At 52.4% G+C, this 20,215-nt stretch overlaps 9 protein-coding genes across 9 annotated transcripts; 2 read left to right on the forward strand and 7 right to left on the reverse strand.

Moving 5' to 3' along the window:
• Positions 1 to 3: 3 nt before the first annotated feature.
• On the reverse strand, positions 4 to 2,088 carry J4E90_010105 (uncharacterized protein; the record flags this gene model as incomplete). Its single annotated transcript, XM_051439621.1, has 1 exon — positions 4 to 2,088. The coding sequence occupies one exon, from the start codon at positions 2,086 to 2,088 to the stop codon at positions 4 to 6; it is 2,085 nt and encodes a 694-aa protein (XP_051286530.1).
• Positions 2,089 to 2,442: 354 nt separating this feature from the next.
• Positions 2,443 to 5,415, forward strand: LIG4 (DNA ligase (ATP); the record flags this gene model as incomplete). Its single annotated transcript, XM_051439622.1, has 1 exon — positions 2,443 to 5,415. One exon carries the CDS (start codon positions 2,443 to 2,445, stop codon positions 5,413 to 5,415), a length of 2,973 nt encoding a protein of 990 aa, XP_051286531.1.
• Positions 5,416 to 5,498: 83 nt separating this feature from the next.
• On the reverse strand, positions 5,499 to 7,041 carry J4E90_010107 (uncharacterized protein; the record flags this gene model as incomplete). Its single annotated transcript, XM_051439623.1, has 2 exons — positions 5,499 to 6,193; positions 6,240 to 7,041. The coding sequence occupies 2 exons, from the start codon at positions 7,039 to 7,041 to the stop codon at positions 5,499 to 5,501; spliced, it is 1,497 nt and encodes a 498-aa protein (XP_051286532.1).
• A 1,008-nt stretch (positions 7,042 to 8,049) lies between these two features.
• J4E90_010108 (uncharacterized protein) lies at positions 8,050 to 8,649 on the forward strand (the record flags this gene model as incomplete). Its single annotated transcript, XM_051439624.1, has 1 exon — positions 8,050 to 8,649. One exon carries the CDS (start codon positions 8,050 to 8,052, stop codon positions 8,647 to 8,649), a length of 600 nt encoding a protein of 199 aa, XP_051286533.1.
• A 1,413-nt stretch (positions 8,650 to 10,062) lies between these two features.
• J4E90_010109 (uncharacterized protein) lies at positions 10,063 to 11,860 on the reverse strand (the record flags this gene model as incomplete). The annotated part of the gene is made up of 3 exons (XM_051439625.1): positions 10,063 to 11,443; positions 11,494 to 11,513; positions 11,564 to 11,860. The coding sequence occupies 3 exons, from the start codon at positions 11,858 to 11,860 to the stop codon at positions 10,063 to 10,065; spliced, it is 1,698 nt and encodes a 565-aa protein (XP_051286534.1).
• Positions 11,861 to 12,584: 724 nt separating this feature from the next.
• Positions 12,585 to 13,789, reverse strand: J4E90_010110 (uncharacterized protein; the record flags this gene model as incomplete). Its single annotated transcript, XM_051439626.1, has 3 exons — positions 12,585 to 13,363; positions 13,417 to 13,548; positions 13,603 to 13,789. The coding sequence occupies 3 exons, from the start codon at positions 13,787 to 13,789 to the stop codon at positions 12,585 to 12,587; spliced, it is 1,098 nt and encodes a 365-aa protein (XP_051286535.1).
• Positions 13,790 to 14,468: 679 nt separating this feature from the next.
• J4E90_010111 (uncharacterized protein) lies at positions 14,469 to 15,701 on the reverse strand (the record flags this gene model as incomplete). The annotated part of the gene is made up of 1 exon (XM_051439627.1): positions 14,469 to 15,701. The coding sequence occupies one exon, from the start codon at positions 15,699 to 15,701 to the stop codon at positions 14,469 to 14,471; it is 1,233 nt and encodes a 410-aa protein (XP_051286536.1).
• Positions 15,702 to 16,456: 755 nt separating this feature from the next.
• Positions 16,457 to 17,800, reverse strand: J4E90_010112 (uncharacterized protein; the record flags this gene model as incomplete). The annotated part of the gene is made up of 1 exon (XM_051439628.1): positions 16,457 to 17,800. The coding sequence occupies one exon, from the start codon at positions 17,798 to 17,800 to the stop codon at positions 16,457 to 16,459; it is 1,344 nt and encodes a 447-aa protein (XP_051286537.1).
• A 689-nt stretch (positions 17,801 to 18,489) lies between these two features.
• J4E90_010113 (uncharacterized protein) lies at positions 18,490 to 20,121 on the reverse strand (the record flags this gene model as incomplete). The annotated part of the gene is made up of 1 exon (XM_051439629.1): positions 18,490 to 20,121. One exon carries the CDS (start codon positions 20,119 to 20,121, stop codon positions 18,490 to 18,492), a length of 1,632 nt encoding a protein of 543 aa, XP_051286538.1.
• Between the last annotated feature and the right edge of the window lie 94 nt (positions 20,122 to 20,215).

Genomic DNA, 20,215 nt, shown 5'->3' on the forward strand with positions numbered 1-20,215 from the left:
TTGTCAATGCTTGATCTTGACTTTAATCCCTACGCCCCTGGCGCTCTGCCATACACTGTCGCTAACTTTGACGGGCAACTTGCGTCCTTTGAGTCTCTGGTCTATCAACCATAAACCCACGACGAACTCGTATCTGCTCAACCTTCCCACCCCTCTATTGTCTACGAGGTCCCAAACTTCCTCCAATACGTGTGTGGGTAGTCGGCTTCTCGTCCAGATCTCTTTGACGAGGAGATTCAGCACATCGGCTGATGGGTCATCGTCGGGTGGTGCGTTATCCGGTGAGGGTATGTGACGACCCTTGTTGGCAGCCCATACACCTTCATAACGTTTCCGCTCCCGTTCGGTTATCTGGTCGCGCCATCGCTTTCGTGTCCCCTCATGGTGCTTATTCGGGTGTTTCCGCCCCTTGATGCCCATAATGCGTGTGCCCTTCTTCTTGTATTTGTCGACCTTGTTGTCTTCCTCATCGGAGGATGACGGTTCTTTGCGCATTGTAGTTCGCAGCTTGCCGGCGCTCTTCGGAGGGGATTGTTTGGGCGGCGAGGGCGATCGGTGGAAGGGCGAATGGTGATGATGCTGTTTGCGCGGCGGGAAAAGAGGCTCGACTGACATAGGTCGAGGGGCCGGCGAGACGTTGCGAGAATGGGAGGCTAGGGCGGCGCCCATTATGGCGCTCGACAGAGACTCGCCAGTCATGTGCTGCGTGATCTGTTTGACAGATTCTCGCTGGTAGTTGTTATGGTACACTGAAGGCGACCCAGTTCTGTTAGCTGACATTGGTCGACGCGGAGGCGAAAGCTTCTGTAATGGAGCCATCGAGGCTGGGTTCTGGCTCTGGGTGCGAGGCTTGATCTGTATCGGGGCTGAAGGCTGGAGTTTGTTCGCAGCTCGCGCAGGTTCAGTCTTCCGCGCGGTCGATCGTCGCGGTGGAGGCAGAGCAGGTCTAGGCTTCTCGTCTTCCTCCTGGTCTTCTTTGGCTGACTTGAAAGATGTGGGAGTCGACGGTGACTGATAGCTTTCTACAGACGCAGACACTCTGCGGCGGTGTAAGGACGATGACTGCGTTGTGTCCTCCGACTTGGGCCGTGTTTGCCGCGAACCTCTCCGCTGCGGCTTTGAAGGTGGGGACGTGGATGTATTGATTGCCGCCAACTGCACCGGCTTCTGTTCGATTGGGGGAGACTTCAGAGGGTCTTTCTTGGGTGTATTGAAGTATGCCTGATCGCTGCTGCCATCAGCATATTGTGGGGGCAGCTGGATCTTGTGCTTCGGTTTCGGCTTGACGGGCGGCGGTGTCTGCGTTCTGACTCTCTGCAGCGGCGCATCATCTTTCGGCTCGGGAGGCAGTTTGAACGCACGTTGTGGCTTGGGCGATTTCACAGGGGGTGGTGAATTCTGCGCAACGCGTATCGGTGCGGAAGGCTGCTTCGTGGGTGTGCTGGGTCGCGCCTGCTCAAACATCTTCACGAGCGAATTCGTTGGCGGTATGGGCGTCTCGTCGGTGGCCTTGTGTTGTGGCTCTGGTCGTCGGGCATTGCGCGCAGCTGCAGGTGACTCTAGGCTGTCTCTCCTCTTCCGCGACTGTTGTGTGGGCTTCTGAGACTCGAGTCTCGCAAGCACATTCCCTACGCTGCCCGAGGGAGGCAGTGCATCCCGCTCGTTTGGCTGCTGTTCGCTCATGGCGGGCGGAACAACGGCCTTGGCCTGGGGTATAGGCCTCAGAGGGCTGTGTCGAGCTGCCGCAAGCCGTGCCGCGATATTCGAGGGCGACGAGACGCGGTCGGGGTGATCGTCAGGCACGCTCAGCGATGCCGTGCTGTTCGAATGGGATAGGTTCGGCTTACTGACGCCTACGGAACCACCGGTATGGTCCCTCCGCAAGGATGCCGGATTGCCTGTGCCGACTTTGGTTGCAGCGAGCAAAGCCCCATTGTCTCCCCCAGTATACGTGTTCACTAAAGGCTTCGGTTTCGCGGGAGGTTTGGAGAAGGCTCGAGCGGCACCTTGTAGCGCAGCATCCCGTACATTGTGTTGGGTGTCGCCGGTCGACTGCGGGACCCAGCCCTGCTTACGTGCAGCGCTCATTTACGGTCCATTGGATGGTGAGTAATAATGACGTATACGGACAATTAGGGGACAGTAGTGCGGTTGGAAAAGGTGTTTTGGCGCGACATGAAAGCAAAGAAACGAAGGACTAAAGGGAAAACGAGTGTTGTGGAGTCGCAATTCCCCCAGTTTCCAAGATTAGTATCGTCAGCCTTGTGAATCACGGCGTAGGTACCCACTGGCATGGGTGACGCCTTGGGAGATGCGCTAGCTCGTTGCAGCCTGACAGCCACGTGATCACGCGTAATGCGGCTTCCAGGCAACCACCACGACCCTGCCTTCATATACAAACAAACCTTACACCCGTCGACGCACTCCTCCAATGCACCCAAAATGGCAGAAGATATACCAATGCCGGATGAGGAGGCGGTTAGGGAGAACACGCTCATGTATGGTCATGACGATGAGCTCGACGACAAGTACCCTACCCGGCCGCTGAACCTCCACAAGACGCCCCGCTTCCATACCCTGTTCACGGACCTTTTCAACCCACTCATGGAAACACAGAAGAGGAAGCAGCCTGTGGGAGCTCGTCGAAGAGTCGGGCCTCACGGACACTCCAACCTGTCACCCCATGAAGCGAAACGCAACATCATCGAAAGATATATTGCAAATTGGCGAAAGGAAGTTGGTAACGACTTCTACCCCGCAATGCGTCTCATGATTCCCGAAAAAGACAGAGATCGAGCCATGTACGGTCTGAAAGAGAAAGCAATTGCCAAGATTTTGATCAAGTGCACCAGCATGAAGCCCAAATCTATTGATGCCGACCACATAACGGAATGGAAGCTACCTAGCCAGCTCAGCTCAGCTTCGAATGCATCTGCGGGCGACTTTCCTGGACGATGTTACGATGTCTTGTCAATGCGGCAGATGAAGACCGAGTACAGCGACATGAGCATCGCCGAAGTCAACAATGCTCTGGACAAGCTGTCGCAGGTTGGCGCCGAAGAGGAGCAAGTCAAGATCTTCAAGCGGTTCTACCGAAGGATGAATGCGGAAGAGATGACTTGGCTCATCCGTATGATCCTTCGTCAGATGAAGATCGGCGCTACTGAGAAGACACTCCTCGACATCTGGCATCCGGACGCGGAAACACTGTTCAATATCTCGTCAAATCTGCGGCGAGTGTGCTGGGAGCTCTTCGACCCGGAGATTCGTTTGGAGGGCGAGAGCACTGAGCTGAGCTTGATGCAATGCTTCCAGCCACAGCTAGCTCAGTTTCAGGACAAAGTAGGTAACTTTGAGAAACTGGTGAACCGTTTCCAAGCAAATGCAGACGATGACACGTTTTGGATTGAAGAGAAGCTCGACGGGGAGCGCATGCAGCTCCATATGATTGAAGATCCCGACGCACCTGGCGGAAGGACTTTTGGATTCTGGTCACGTAAAGCCAAAGACTACGCATACCTCTACGGCAGACACTTCGAGGGCGACGAGGCCGGTGCACTTACACGTTTCATCGAAGACGCCTTCGGAAAGAACGTACGGAACATTATCCTCGATGGGGAGATGATTACCTGGGATATGGACAGGGACCACATCGTGGACTTCGGTACACTCAAGACGGCAGCTATATCTGAGAAAGAGAATAAAACCGACAAGGATACTGGTCAGCGGCCATTGTTTAGGGTGTTTGATTGCGTCTATCTGAACGACAAATCACTCACACAGTACACGCTACGCGATCGACGTCGCGCCCTTGAGAGTGCTATCAAGGGCAAAAAGCGTCGTCTAGAGATCCATCCTTACATCGAGGCACGCTCGCATACCGAGATTGAACCGGAGTTACGGAAGGTCGTTGCAGAGTCATCCGAGGGTCTGGTGCTAAAGAATCCGCGCTCCATGTACTGTCTCAATCAACGGAACAACGATTGGATGAAAGTGAAGCCAGAATACATGTCAGAGTACGGCGAGTCGCTCGACTGCATTGTTGTCGGCGGATACTTTGGCACTGGGCGTCGCGGTGGCGCCCACTCATCCTTCCTCTGTGCATTGCTGGAGAAGGACACGATAGTGGCGAAAAATCCACTGTGTAAATCCTTTTTCAAGGTCGGTGGTGGATTCACTAAGGAAGAATACGCTGAAATAAGGAGTCGCACGGAAGGTAAGTGGCATAAATGGGATCGTCGACAACCGCCTCCGTTCATCGAGCTGGGCGGTGACGACTGGAATCGGCAACACGAGCGGCCAGATGAATATATCCAACCCTGCGATTCCGTCGTCCTGGGGTGCAAAGCAGCAAGTGTCGAGAATAGTGACAAATTCCGCATGGGATACACGCTTCGCTTTCCCCGCTTCCAAAAACTCAAGAAAGATAAGCGATGGGATCAGGCGCTTTCAACACAAGAGTGGCTGGAAGTAAAGAGCCGAGCGGAGACAGAGGTCAATGAGAAGGAAAAAGAGTTCAAGATCGAACAATCCCGAAGGAAGAAAGTCAGGACAACGAAGAAGCCGTTGACGGTGGTCGGCAGCGACGCCATCACCACACCGTACGCAGGCCCAGCATCCAAGATCTTCGAAGGCCTAACCTTCTTCATAATGACCGAGCAAATCACCCCATCAAAGAAGTCCAAAGCCGATCTCGAAGCCCTAGTCAAAGCCAACGGCGGCAAAATCGTACAGCGCGACTCCATGGACAAGAACCTCATCATTGTCGCAGACAAGCGACTAATCAAAGTGGCCTCGCTGGAGAAACGCGCAACAAACAACATCGTCAAGCCCGTCTGGATCCAGGATTGCATCAGGCAGAACGAGGTAGACGCTACTCCCCTGCCATACCTACTCCCGTTCGAGCCGAACAGGCACATGTTTTATCTTCATGACGACGATCAACTGGACTACGAGAATAATGTTGATGAGCATGGGGATTCGTATGCGCGCGATGTAGCGGATGTGGACGAAATGAGGAAGTTGCTGGAGGGTGTGTCGGTGCCAGAGGATGATGAGGCGTTTGAACGAGAGGGGTTTCTGGATCAACTGGACGATCATGGGGAGTCGTTTGCGCATCTTAAGACACATATGTTTGGTACGGTGAAAGCTGCCGTTCAGAACGATACTGGGCGTCCAGATGGTATGCTGAGAGTACGGCTAGCGAGAAACTACATCCAATTCGGGGGCGGCGTGGTAACTGACGACATAAACGCGGAAGGCGTCACACATGTCGTTGTGCTGGATGAGCAATCTCCGACGAGGGACGCGAAGAACAAAATCACAGGACTTGCCAGAATCGTTGGCGTCGCCTGGGTTGAAAAGTGCTGGAAAGAGAGTACCATGATTGACGAGGAGAGATATCAATGGGGCTGAGCAACGCCGCAGATGGAGGGTTAGTTAGTTACATCTCTTATGATACCACGAAGCCTTCATAGCAATCTTATTATATTCGCTTCTCAAAACGTGCTCCCACTAGTCAAACCGCGCTTCCAACCTCTCTTGGTCCTCTCCCCGGTACTCGTCCTCGTCACCCTAAGCTCCCTCTTCTCCACAACGAGCGCGCCCCTACTCTGCGTCAACCGTTTCCTCAGCTCATCCTCCTCTAGGTAATTCGCCTCCGCACCCAACTCCTCCCGTATCGCAGCCGAGTAATCCATAATGCTGCGCAAAAGCCCCGGTCTCCTTCCACTTCTATACATCATCGATCCGCGTCGTGTATCGAGCCACATGCCGACCATAATACAGACCCAGACGAAATTGAATATCGATACCATGAAGAGGAAGATGTATGAGAAGCCCCATTGGTACGTTTCGCTAGGCTTGCAAGATCCGTGGTCCAGCAGGTAATACCCGGTGTAGGAGTGGTTCGCATCTGGCCGTGTTTCAAAAGCGTATTGAAGTCTGGGATCTTTGTTGAGACTTTTGCTGGAGTCTAATCCATAATCATCAGTGGGAAAGCTTGCGATGCGGAGGCTGCGAAACGTCGATGTCGTGTTGCCGTCAAACACCCAGTCAGCCGTGATATTGGGGTTCCGAATTCCATTGGTCATATTGAAACCGCCGGCGAATTTGATCTCAACAGATGGTACTTTAGTGTCTAAATCTCCTACAAAGAAGAATGTGTAACTCCAATTGCTGAACTGCCCCATGTCTAAGACACGTCAGTTGAGACCTAGAGATACTCCTAGCATACTTACGATGGTGAACGGCATCAATAAGCGGCTGATCATCCGCTGTGACGATGAGCGGTGCTTCCAAACCCACCCTATCCGCGTCCTCGATGATGTAAGCCACGTCCTTAGCTTTGCTCCATTCCATGAGATTGCCATCAAAGTCCTCGATATACGGCTGGTAAGTCGTGATATAACCGGTCATAGCTGCCATTAACGTTGGGAACGCGATTACATAGAGGGTGGATAGCAGCATCGAAAAGATAGCGAGCCAACGGAACAAGCGCTTCCACGTGCACGCTCCATAAGCCAGGAATTCCTTCCCTAGAACACCGAGCGTAGCCATTGTTGTTGTCTCGAAGGCTACAGCGGCGTATAGTTTGTATGATGTGTGATGCATCTCCATGTGATATACCAGCCACTCATTGAAGACGCGGTAGTTCACCCATGCCAACAAAAGCTGTCCGCCTCTTCCAATGATCAGGTCCCATGCGACATCGATGACCTTTACCTGCGTAAAAGTGAGAGCACCGAAGCTCAAGTTCGGTGTAAAGAAGTAGGAAGAATCCATGATGCGCCATGTTGCTCCGGTGGCTTCTTTCCAAAGGCCGTTCGGGTAACAGTCTCGTCCCATGATGTATCCCTGCGATACCGTTTCCGCCGCCGCAGCGAGGCCGACAATGCCGGCAAGCGCAAGAGGGATTGCCAACAAGACGCCAGTGACTCGCCAAGGGAAAGGTGACCACTTCTCGTAGAATGTCGTCCTGCGATCTTTTCGAGGCCATTCTTGGGGCGATTCGGACTTGGCGTCGCTGTGGCTGTTGGCCATGGGGAGAAATTCGGCGCTCCTTCGTGTATCGTCATCAGCGTCCTGGCGAACGGCGGAAAATTGCGTCGTAGATTTCATCTCTGAAGCGAAGCAGTGCGCGATGCATACCAAGGAAATAAATCACGAGTGGACGTGGCGACGCCAGCCTTATCTGAGACGACTTGCAGATCGGGCGTATTTTCAGGCGTCCTGCCAGTCCGGGGATTTGCGCAAGGCGCAGCGCCCGTATTTGGGGGCCAAATAGCTACCAAAGAAATTAACTTCTCTTTCCGCAAGGACTGAGTAACTGGCGGCATGTCTCAATTAGTTGCAGTAAGTGGGTGCGTCATAGAGCTTGTTGATGAAATCGCAGCGCCGGCGACAAAGGCAGCTGCAACGATGCGATCACCTTGGAGAGCGAGCATGCTGGGCGGCTGGATGGTCCAAATGGGTTCCCATGCATGTACGGAGACTGTTTCCTGTCGTTGGTGTCTCAAAAGTTGAGCATAGGCATCTGGGCTCATATGCGAGTGCCATGGTAGAGTACTTGTCAAGCCTCCCGGCACGCCCGCCAACCTGGCCCAGGGAAGGCAGACCCTCACGCCAAGGCACTAACAGCACAGTACCCACCATAGAGACGTGAAAGTCATCAAGTTGCCGATAACCTCCATCATTCTACGATATAACATGAAGATACACCCCTCTGAGCGATAGCCGGTCTCACCCCGGATGCGCAATGAAGTATATATTGAGTTCTCGCCGGCACATAGCTAGGTTGGGTATAGCGCCGCGCACCCCGCTCCCCAGCAGGGCAGGTACCGAGCAAGGAGGTACAAAGGCTGATAGCACTTTATATTGTCTCTGACAAGATGATTCGCTCGTAACACAGTCGTCACGCGACAGCCTGTAAACATAATGCGAAGTCGCGGGTGCAGACTTGCGGTTATCTGTCCCTGCGACAGCAGCCTTATACATCCAACCCCCCCTACTCTCGTCGCGTTGCTCAAACCAGCCACATGAGAAGCTAACATGGCAAACATCTGGACGACCCGTACAGTCCTTCTAACCGGCCTCGTCATATCTCTCCTCGGCGCCTTCTACATCTACCAGTCTCCCACCCCACTCAACTTCAGCATGCCGCATCCAAGTTCCAGTGCGAACAGCATACCGGGATTAGAGTTTACAATGAGCCAAATATCTCGGTCTCCGCCTACTGTGCTCGTTACGCTCAAAAACACCAGTCCAGGTACTCCTTACACGATCTTGAAGTGGAATACGCCGCTTGACGCCTCCGCACTCAACACTGGCGTTTTCACGGTTACCGATTCGGTTAGTGGTGAGGAGGTGGAGCAGACTGTTTTGCAAATTAATCGCAAGATGCCGCCGCCGCAGGGTTCACTTGTCACGATTGCGCCTGGGACGGAGGAAGAGGTTGAGGTTATATTTGATAAGCCGTGGATGCCTGAGCGCAAGCCAGCGAAGTACAAGGTTCAAGCGAAAGGAATATGGAAGGGTGTTTGGGGAAAGTACGGACATGAAGTCACGAAGGAAGAGTTGTATGCTTACGCTGACAGCCCGTTCAGTGGATGGAGGTTTGCGACGGGTGAGGTAGTCATGGAAGTAGAGTGAAGAGATCAAGACGACAATGTGGGTAGAGTGGCAAAGCATTTTACAGTATTTGATTCTTCTGTAACGACGGAACTTGTTCTGTTTTGACTAGCAGCCTGCTGATAGCCCGACCGCTCAGCAGCTGTTATGTACATTCTTTCTCCTCCATTGTATTTCTCTCGCACTTCAGCTTTATACGTGCAATGATCCCACAGTTCAGCCCAGCCAAACCATCATAGAATCTTGCACTGCAGCAATGTCTGCCACAGATACTGCGCAACGTCAGGACCCCATCGCATTCGTCATGATCTTGACCACATACCTTGCTTGGCTTGCCAATGCGTTCTCTTATCGACATTCGTGACTTGTTTGACGATGTTGATGAGAAGGCCGATGAGCCGTAGGTAGATGAACCGTGAGATGATGTGCGTTCCATTTTGTGTATGGCGACTAAGTATGCGCGTGTGTATATGCTTGTGTATGTGTTTGAAACGGTCAAAAAAAAAAGAAAAGACGACTTGATATGTCCAGCAGTAAGGATAGTGGTATAAGAAGGAATGACTTGATGATACTTCTTAAACACAGCAGCGACAAACCCATAATATATACTCAAGTACCTACCCAAACCTTCAGCCCAACTTCCCATCAAGTTTGGTTGATCGACCCTCATCGACCTCGCAGATCCTCACCCAGTCCAGCCCAGCCCCATCGCCGTCCCAATCCACCACCCACCTGCACCAAAAATTCTCCAAACCTTAAACTCTATTCCAACACCCGGATCAATAACCCACCCAATAGCAACCGCAACACCCATCCAACGCGCCAACGGCATCACCCGCTAGAAACCGTATTTCGCGCCTTTCCGCCTCCACGCGAACGAAAAAGCAAAGAGGGACATGCAGATGGGGCCAGGGCCAGCACGTCAAGCTGGAAAATCTGAAACGCGGAGCATGCGCGCCAACGGCCTACCCCGTCTGTAGTTCGGATTCGGTGCGAGGACCACAACGCGGTTTAGCTTGTGTACATTTGCAGAATGCGAGAGTGGGGATATGCAGGTATGTCTGGATGGAGAAATAGCTGGTGAGGAATAGTGGGGATGGAAATGCCCGCGGAGGCGGAAGTTAATCATCAGGATCTTTGGTGATGCGTTGGGTTGCGACGACTCATGCAGATGACCCACCGGCATAATTCTTGGTCGGGGAAAACCTCGCACTCTGGGTGAGAATGTTCGTATTGGAGAAGAAAAGAGTGCGCCTTGAACTCAGACTTGGGTCTGATCTTGGTTTGCGCTGATCGTTGGAGATGTACTGAGATCTGGTATGCAGGACAGTTGTGATGACTTCGAGTAAGGAAAAACGTTCCATCACATCCATCGCAAGCATATCGAAAGAAATGAGGCTACAGTACCCTGACGCAACCCCATCGAATGCCATCTCAATTCCCATCAAGTCCATAAGCTTGCAATACGCGTTTCGCGACGCCCTCCCCACTCCAATACGCCCCCGTCACCGTCCCCAATGCGACAAACGGCGCGCAATGTTCTCCCGCCAACCAAACACCGCGTTCAGGCACGCCTCTTCGTAACGTCTCCACATCTTCGTCACCCTTCTCAAGCCCTACCTGGAAATTGCAGTAGGAGCCGTACCCGGCGAGTTCGTCATTTGCCCAGGCTGTTGCTAGGATGGCTGTAGGGGTGCAGGAGGGATCTTTGGAATTGTAGTTGGGGAGTTTAGTATAGTAGGGTGCGAAGAAGGAGTCTAAGAGGGTGTTGTGCTTTGTTTGGGGATTAGAGGCGAGGAGTTGCGCGATGTGCAGGCTGGTTGGGCCAAAGGTGTAGAAGAGGAGGGTTGGGTGTGCTGACCCTTCTGGTAAGGCGGCCAGGTTGACGGCTTCTTGGTCCCAGGATTCGGGGTTTGTTTCAGATGCATAGGTTGGATGTGTCCAGTGTGTGAAGCCTGGGTAGTGAGCTGGGTTGACGGGTGAGTCTTTCGCTTGGTGGATGGGCGCCGTCGTTGCTGTTACGTTTGGTTTGCTGAGATCGCGGGACGCGGATGGCGAAGTTGAGTCATTGGTGATGGGCTCATTCCAGAAGGCTTCTGGGAAGCTGATGTACACCTTGTCTAGATGCCCGTACCCTAGACTTCCAACAGCCTCTGTCAGTCGTTTCGGTAATTCTGGAACGAAGGCCCCGAGATTACGCTTTAACCAGCCCAGTGGAGCTGTCATGATGACCTCGTCAAAGGTCATGCTTTGTCGGCCTTCAACTTCGACGGCGACGCGTGTATCTTCGGTCTTATCTCCTGATATGATCCGCTGCACTTTATGCTCAAACAGCATCGTCGCGTCCTTCAGTGCCGGCTCAGCGATCTTCTTCAGTACCTTGTCGTACGTAGATGCTACGAAGAGATTCTCGCCATCGATGCACTCTTCAAGCCAGAAGAACTTTAGGCTTTGCCTCTGAACGGGCGATCCAACGAAGGCGCCCCACATCTCTGCCATTTGGAGGATTGTTTGCTGCTGCTTCTTTGCATCATCATTCTTGTTGGGGAACATTTTCACGACCTGTTCTTGGAAGTAGTCATACAGGCTTTTCTCCGCTGGTATCGTCGTTGAAGTCTCGTTCGACAGCTTCATGGCTTGCTCGATGATGGCCCACACACGCTCGGTGTTCTTTGCCGCGTCTTTATCCGACATGTGGTTCCCCTGACTGTCGAAGACTGATTGACGACCATCCCAGTTCATGGTAGTAGTTTTGGTCTCTTTGGCCAAATCCAGTATAGGGTTGTCGTCAGTCCCGTGTATCCAGTTTGGCCCACTGCCAGCACGGTCAGTTCATACAAGCTACATTGAGAATTGCGAACTTACAGGTCAACCCTGTGGCCGAGCTCATCGCTTTGGCATAGCTCACAGCTAGTTAGTGTGCGTCAAAACTTACACAGCTGCATAGACATACCCTCCCACCAACCCGATTCCGGCCCTCCAGTATTGTCACCTTAACGCCTTGCTTCAGCAACAAATCCGCACATCTTAGTCCGGCGACACCAGCGCCGACAACGCAAACATGCGGTATCTTGCCCGCCGCCCTCCGTATCATGTTCGCCTTTTCCATGTAGCCGTGATTGTGTGGCGAAGTAGACAGGTCTTTCGAAATTCGAGTCTGCCTCTCAGGTGTTGTTCTATCAATCGCGATGTCAGCCCTACGAACTGCATTCTCGTTGCCAATGTTTCCCATGTTGATGGTGTGCGATAAAAAATGATAAGACGATTGTATTGAGGAAGGATAAAATGGGCCAAAATGACGCGATTCGGAGTAACCAAGATTATGTTGACAAGTAAGGCTGCCAGATCAGTCGTCGCGAAACGTGGTTCCGAGAGTGTAGGTACACCGCGGTTGCCACACTAGTGGCGATGCGTAGACCGTGCTGTGGGGTGCATCATCTTGGCTGCAAACGGAGGGGATCGAGGAGACGACAGGAACTAATGTTGGAAGGGAGATCTTAGTTGGCGAGAAAGCTGCTAACCAAGCGGTAGTCTAGGTGGCACGGTACCTCAAACGCATATAGCCGTTCACGTACCTTGGAATTTGTCTAGCCTGGAAGAGGAAGCGGCTCGTCAAGTTTTGGTCTTGTGACAAGTGCGAACCAATATATTGTCTCAGTGCTGCCAACGTGATGCTATTATGTTGGAAGTGAGGCGTGATAAGATGGATGTTGTACGCTGTCAGGCGTATGCACGTCAGATCGCGAACGGCAGGCGCGACGCTAACTTTAGTTAGTGCCACGAGGCTGAACCAGGCACATGATTGGACGAAATGGAAGATAAACTTGAGCTCAACGCTGTAGATTTCTATCTGAAGAGTACACAACGAGTTCTGTCCTCGTCCGTGGTGGCATATTATTGCCGTGGTATCATGTCTCATCCATCATCAATAGATCGTCCATTCCTCTGCGTCGCACTTATTTGTCCTTGGAGCCGATATGAAGTTTGTTCTTCATCTTCTCCTTCAAGTGCGACATCTTTCCACCCTTCTCCTCGCCGCTTGGGGATGTAGTCAAATCGGCAGACTCGGACTTGCGACCTGAGTGCTCTCCAGTCAAACCTGCGGCACCGTCAGTACTACCCCGACTTTGTCCGGGTTCCCGTGTCCACAAACCAGAGGCAGCGTTCTGTTTGGCAGCAGCCGCTTCGAAGTTGCTGCTGTCAGAAGGAACGCCTGTTGATGTCCACTCTGGAGTGTCGCGGTTCGCAGAGGCCTTCTCGGCATCAGTCTTAGTGTCGGTACCAGCGCCACCCGCGTATGTGCTTGAAGCACCGGTTACAGAGTCGGGAGCAGTGGTCTTGATGGCGGGATCAGGGCTGGTAGTTGTGGTTGCCGTGGAACCAGGAGCCGCAGGAGTAACATCGCTGGGACCAGTAGGACCAGCACCTGGCGCACCTGAACGGCTGATGTCGTCAAGTGGGGTGTCCTTCCAAAGCTTATCCGTTACTCCAGCCTTGTCCGTGATGCCAGTGGCCTGGGTTGTAGAGGACGTAGCGCCAGTGTTTGACGTAGCAGCGTCGGGGTTGAGGGGGACGATGGGCATGCCAACGTAGGACGGGTCCTTGCTATCCGAGTAGATCTTGGGGTCGGTCGATGTTTGGGTCATGGTCTCGGTCGGTCCCTTGGTGGTAGGGTCGAGCTTCAGGAACTCATCTGTGCCAGAGGTCTTCTCGGCTGCCTTCTCGGTGGCCTTGGCTGTGCGATACGTCAGTATTTTGTTCTACTAGCCGTCATTGTCGTACACTTACCATCGTTGCCCTGGTCAAAGGGCTCTGTTACAGTCCCCTTACCGAGCTCTCCAGAAACTGGCTCTTTGCCCGCAGTCTCGTTGTTCGAGTAGTCGAGGAAAGTTCCCTTATCAGCCGTCGCTAGAGGGGTCGCTATCAAGCGGGGTCAGCACAGGTCGTCCAATGCGCGCGTTGGTGGGGACTCACCAAGATTGCCCTGGTCGTAGGGCTGAGTGACAGTGCCCTGACCCTGCTCACCGGAGATAGGCTCCTTGCCGGCAGTTTCGTTGTTCTTGGTCTGGTCGACTGCCTCGTCCGCCTTGGTCTGGTCGCCGTAGATAAGCTTGGAGGCTGCGCCAGCAGCATTGCTTGCGAGGTTGGTGATGGTCTCCATTCTTACTGTGTTTTACAAAGGTCAATTGTAAGAGTAGAGAGGATGAAGTGGGGGAAACTGGGTATCGTGAGTATGCGCGGAGTCAAAGAGTCCGTGTTGGCGCGTTATGAAGGCAGGCACGCGGGCAGTGACGTAGGTTCCTGCCGTGCCTGCGTTTGTCCCTGTTCTACCCAGGATTAAGCCACAGCCAACATCAACACCAACGGAACAATCTATATACAGCGAGTGACGATGTGGGGCTCATTTCAAGCGTATACCTTGATTTAACCTCAATCAAGCTCGACAATGCCGCCAACATACCAATCAATCTCATGCACCGCAGCGGCCCGGAGCAGCGGCCAGGCGCTTTCAATGGCTGGCGTGTGCGGGTATCTGGATTTAGGTCAAGGCGTACCACCCTAGATCTTGGGCTTCGTAATTGTGATCAGCTTGCTGCCCATGCTGGAAGCTCGAATCTCGGCCGCGCGGGTTGAAAGCGACGCGGCTGGGTTGACGTCATAGCTGACTGCAAACATGTCAAACATAGGTCTTGGCGCGTTTTCGTGTGTGCCGCGACCATGGCCGGCGCCCTTCACATGCAGCGCCCTCCAACAGCCCTGACACACGTATCGGGGAGGTCACAAGTAGGAAAGTGCAATTATTACGGAAATTTGGTTGGCCTTCAACACGCCACACTTCTTCAATCTTCGTCGGCCAGCTGACATCTTTCTACCATCAGATCCCACCCGTCCAGCCTGTCCGTCCACACGAACTCCTCCATATACTCTGAGCGAACCGCATCCCAGCCCGCATAAGGCATATCGAAATGGAGGAACGAAATGCGATTCTCAACTGCGCAGGGCCACCGGCCGGAATGCTCGCGCAGGATCTTGTCTATATCCCATAGCTCGTGCATGTCCGCCTCGAAACGCACCGGAACATCGCCGCGCACCACCGCCTTTATAATGTCGACGAAGTCATCGACTATGGGAGCCGTCCTGAGTTTCAGTTTTTCAGCGCCGTCCTGCCATATCGCAGCACGGATTATGGCATTGCAGAGAAGCTGACTGGCTTCCTCAGTAGGGCCATGTAAGACCAAGGAGAAAGAACCCGTTGGCAGATCCATAATCCATGGCATGCTTGCTTCGTGTATCCACGCTACAACATCCGCGAGACAGTACTCGATACCGTAGGGACGCTCGTCATTACGGACAAGCGCAGTCCCCCAGCTGTTGACGCGCCGCTCTATCCGAAGTCTAGGATTCTCGAGCAAATATGGAGCAAGCCCGCGTGCGTGAGTCTGGGAGAGTCTTAAGCCCGTGTAATTTTCCTGGATAACAATTTTGCGCACTTGCGCACGCTTTTGGGGTGTAAGGCGCTCGAGGAATTGAATGGCAGCTGCCGCTGCCGAGAAGTATCTTTTGAATCTCTTGAAGCGACCATTATGGAATTTCATAGGTTCCGGTGCGGCTGGAACATATTTCGCGATCCTGTCAAGATCTCCCTTCTCTGGAATCCACCAGAGCGGGGGCTTCCAGTCGATGATCTGGAATAGGGTGTCTTTCGTGTACAGTGGTTGCCGAGAGTGACTTCCGCTCTGGTCGGTGTAATCATCCTCGTACTCATCTTCTCCATCCGTAGGCGGATCACAATCCAACGGAGCGGTAATCTTGGCGAATGGATCGTACGCTTTGGAAACGAGGCGCTCGAACGCTGGATGCGTCGCGATGATCTGAATGAGATCTTGAAGTATGTCATCTTTGACGAGATATCTCAATGCAAACACATGGCGAAGGTCGTCTTCCTGCAAGCGCGGCCAATGCTCCCTGATAATCGTTTTCTCCAGCTTTTCCACCACTGTGTTGCCTGGATATCTCGATCGCAGCTCTCTCAAGACTTCTCGTGTGACAAGTGGATATGCATCTGATAGCATTTCACGAAAACACGCATTGCGCCCTTCTAGGAGACTGTGGTACAACGAGGCTACAGGGTTTGAAGTCTCGGTACCAGGATTCTGCGGAAGGACGCTGAATCGGTGCGTGTTCGATTCAAACGCCAAACCGTCTATCTCTTGTGCCACTCTTTTGCAGGTGTAGATCAACGCGACATCGATCTTTTCTCCGTTGGCGAGCCGAAACTTCTTGGCCGATGGATCGTAGATATACCCTTGCTATTGATGCGTGTAGTACTCATAGATCTTATCTCGCAGCTCTCGTGGCAGCCGGAAGAGAAGAGACTGATGTTGATTGTTCATGCTGGGTCCATCATCATGACGAAGAGGGTCTGCGATGTTGGAAGTTTGCATTGCGAGCATGGAGGCAAGCGACTGGTATCGCAAAGGCCTCCGAATCATGTTGAAGCACTATCATTCGGGCAGGGTGGAGGTTTTTGCGTGAGGAAACGCGCAAGTCGGTACGTGTCAGACTGATCAAGGGCGCCGCGGAGGATGTAAGGGTGGCGGCGTAGCTTCATTCCGTTGAGCATGCACAGTACGACTCATGTAGCAGGTCATTGGCTCGTTTGATCTGATAGCGAAACTTGTAACCGGCGGGTTATTGCCAGGTTGCCAGAGTTATTAGTAAAAGGCAGAGCAAAAGTTACAACATTACTGCATTACTCGGTCTACATAATCGCATGTAGTAGTTAAAACGGAATGGTCTGCGCGCCGATACAATTCCCTCGCTTCTACTACTCTTCTCCGGCCAATCGCCTCCACCCGTTTATTCTATCCATCCATTCGACGTTTTCTTCATACACCTCGCGCGCCGCTTCCCAGCCACCATCCGGCTCGTCGAAGTCCTGAAGACGGAACACATCCCCGACATAACGAGGCCAGTCACCAACGTGTTCGCGTAGAATCTTCTCAATATCCCATATCTCGCCCATGTCCGCACCATCGAACCTCGCCGCTATTTCCCCTCGCAGCATCTCTTTGATAACGTCGACAAAGTCTTCGGCTACAGCGCCGGCTTGATCATAGTCGAACGCTCGCTGCTCCCGCCGAGCTATCTCGACAGCGCCGTCTTGCCATATCGCTGCTCTTACAACGGCGTCGCAAAGCTGCTGGCTTGCTCGTTTGGAAGGCCCGTGCAGGACTAAATTGAAGCACGCGACGGGCATACCTAATTGGTACACTATCTTGATCTCGTTGATCCATACAGCGATTGCCTCTATTACTCTGCTTGCGAACTCGTCGAAATATTCGCTCTCATGCACGAACTCGGTATACCAGACATCGACCCTGCGTTCTATGCGGAGATCAGGATTCGCAACGCACAACGGTATGAAAGCCTGTGCGTGAGTTTTTGAACGAGACACGCTCAGTCGATCCTCCTGGATAATGATCTTGCGCAATTGCCTGCATATGTTCGGAGAAAGCCTCTCGATAAAGCGAGTAGCTACTGCAGCTGCTGAGAAGTACATGAATGGTACCCAACAGTCGTAAAAAGGCGGCTCTGGAGGTACTTTGGGCCACGGAGGCAGGAACTTCAATACTCTTTTGAGCTCAGTGCGGTCTGGAATCCACCACGCTTTTGGTTTCCACTGCAAGACAGTCATCTGAGTTTCCTTTGAGTAGCAGGGCGTATCCTCATTGTCAGATTCGTCGGAGGAGTCGGAAAAGTAATCCTCATCCTCAGAAGGCAAGTCCTCGTCATCTTCCTGGGGACCCGTCGCCTTTCGTAAATCTATATCGTACTCTCTCGAAGTCAAATAGGAAAACTCCGGATATGTCGCCAAAATCTCTACCAAGTCTTGCAGCACAGATTCATCATCGTAAAAGTCTAGGGTCTCCACCGTGGGTAGAAATCCATATCGCAAATTGGTCCTCTTGGTTCTTGAAACCTCTTTTGTTATCCTTTGTACTGCAAGACTCCATGGATATCGTTTCCTCAGCTCTTGCATGACCTCCACCGAGATGAGGCTGTGAGCCCAGTGTACCATGTATCTCAATCGACACCCACGGTCGCCGAGAAGAAGCTCGTACATGAATGCGTTCGTGGGATGGCCAGTAATATCTGGCGGACTGAGCATGGTGCGGAAAGTGATGTCGTTCGTTTTGAATGCCACTCCATCCATCTCTTTCGCGATCCTCTTACAAGTGTATCGCAGACTGATCCTAACCGCGTCCCCGTTATTCGCCCGAAGAGTCTCCGAAGTCGTGCGATGGCTGTATCCCTGATCTTCCCAGACGTAGTAGTAATACACCTCGTCGCGTAGTTCTCGAGGAAGACGAAAGAAGACCGACTGATGCTGGTCCATGATCATGGGCTTTTTCGACTGCATCTTGGCGCAAGAAAGTTTGTGTATGTTGGAGAAATGTGTCGCGCGAAGCTTTTGACGTTAAGCTGAGAGTGTGTCTCTCATGGTAGCGAAAGGGCGCTGCCAAGGGCGCAAGGGCGATGGCGTACCAGAATTATCTGGAACACAGAAGCGGTACAGCGAATATCAATACATGTAAGTCTAAGAGTCAACAGTACCTCGGTGGCTGATTTAATTGCACAAGGAAGATCTGAAAGAAGAAGAGAAGATAGTTTAGATGGGTGACATACGTCACTGTAGACCGTGATGACTGGACAACGAAGACACAATATCCTGATTTAGCCAGCCCAAACGGCTTCCTTGTCACTAAATTTCGCCATCCATGAGGCAGTTAAGCCATCGCCGACGATGTTGGTATATTCCACCCATTCGTCCTCACTACCTAGTCGGATTCATTGACCTCATTCTGCTTCAAAAAGCATCTCAACCCCCTCCATGTATTCTGTCCAGTCCACTTGAATATAGTCTCTGTGCTCCCACACCCCAAATCGCTCTTCATGTGCAGCGCACCAGCCTTCCGGTGGCTCTTCCAGGTTGCGAATTTCGAAAACATCCTCCAGGTCCGAAGGCCAATCGCCATCCTTTTCTTCCATCAGCTGGTCGATATCCCATATCTTCCCCATGTCTGCGTCGAATCGAGCTGGAATGTTCCCTTCTACAACCCCCTTGATCGCCTCCACGAAGCCTTCACCAAGAAAGTGAACAAAGTAGTGCCCTTGGAAAGTGTCGGCTTTTGCGATCGATGTACAGCCTTCCTCCCAGATTGCTACCCTGACAGTGGCATCGCAGATTTGTTGGCTCGCAAGAGGTGATCGGCCGTGTAAGACCAGATTGTAAGAGCCAGGCAGCATCCCCAAGACAAACAGTGCTTTTGTCTCACTAATCCACATCCCAATTTCCTTCATTGTAAGTTGGTTCCCTGCATCATGGGTCGCTCTCGAAGTACGTATGAGTGAGGTACGCCATATGTCTACTCTTCTCTCAATCTTCAACTGAGTGTTGGAGATACAAAACGGAAGTAGGCCTCTTGCATGACTGGAGGATTCGGGGTCGCTGTGCTCATCTTCCAGTATAGTGACCTGGCGGAGATGGCTACGTGCGGATTCGCTGAGGCGTGAGAGGAATTGAATCGCGACGGCGGCTGCAGAGAAGTAGGATCGCCTTCCTCCCCGTATGTGTACCATATCAAAAGGATCAGAATCATCGTCGTGAGGTAGGAACTCTGCCACTGCTTCGAGGTCATCATTTGTGGGGATAGACCAGCTGTCAGGTCGCCACTGTAGTACTCGCTGCTGTTCTGCCTTGGAAGTGTATACGGGAACATGCTTCATAAGATAATCCTCGAATGCCTCCCAACGGGTAGCCCAGTGCTTAGTTGCCACGAAAAAGGCCCTCCTCGCGTTAACATCGAAGTCGCTTGCAGTCATGTGCCAGAATTCAGGCTCCGTGGATATGATATCCAGCAAGTCTCGGATGATTTCGAATGTTTGCGCTGAGAACTCGTTATAATCGACTGTATCAACATCTTCGGACGAATCCCATAGGTGTCCACGCGCTAGGGGTCCATTACTGTCTCCCTCTCGATGCAATTCCCTCATCTTCTTGACTGCCAGGTTCGCTGGATGGCGTTCGCAAAACTTACGCATGGCCTCGGCTGTGACTAGAGGGTATGTCCATTCGAGCATGCGACTAAGTATGGCACCCCTTCCTTCATCGATGTAATAACCGAAGATTTGGGATTTCATGAGTTGGTCGGAAGGCCTGGGGAGATCGACCATCGTGCGGAAGGTTATTTTGTTGATTCCCAAGGCAATACCCTGCATCTCCGCCGCTGTTCTTTTGCAGGTATATTGAAGACTGAGATCAATGGACTCGCCGCCGTCCATTCGAAGTGTCTCAGAGGTGGTGTCGTAGTAGTAGCCGTTTGCTTGGGAATAGTAGTGGTAGATCTCATCTCGCAGCTCTCGTGGAAGACGGAAGAGGAGAGACTGGTGCTGATCCAACGCGTTCTGTGGTGTCGGGTCCATTGCCATAGCTGAGAGGGCTTTCTCTGGATTAAGCGATTGTGATGTGACTCTAAAGAGAAGACACAGAAGCGGCGTCGCAAAGGCTTTGGATGGGTATTAG

The sequence above is a fragment of the Alternaria incomplexa genome (assembly GCF_024043165.1).
Source record: "Alternaria incomplexa strain BMP 0042 chromosome Unknown scaffold_19, whole genome shotgun sequence".
NCBI classification, from domain to species: domain Eukaryota; kingdom Fungi; phylum Ascomycota; class Dothideomycetes; order Pleosporales; family Pleosporaceae; genus Alternaria; species Alternaria incomplexa.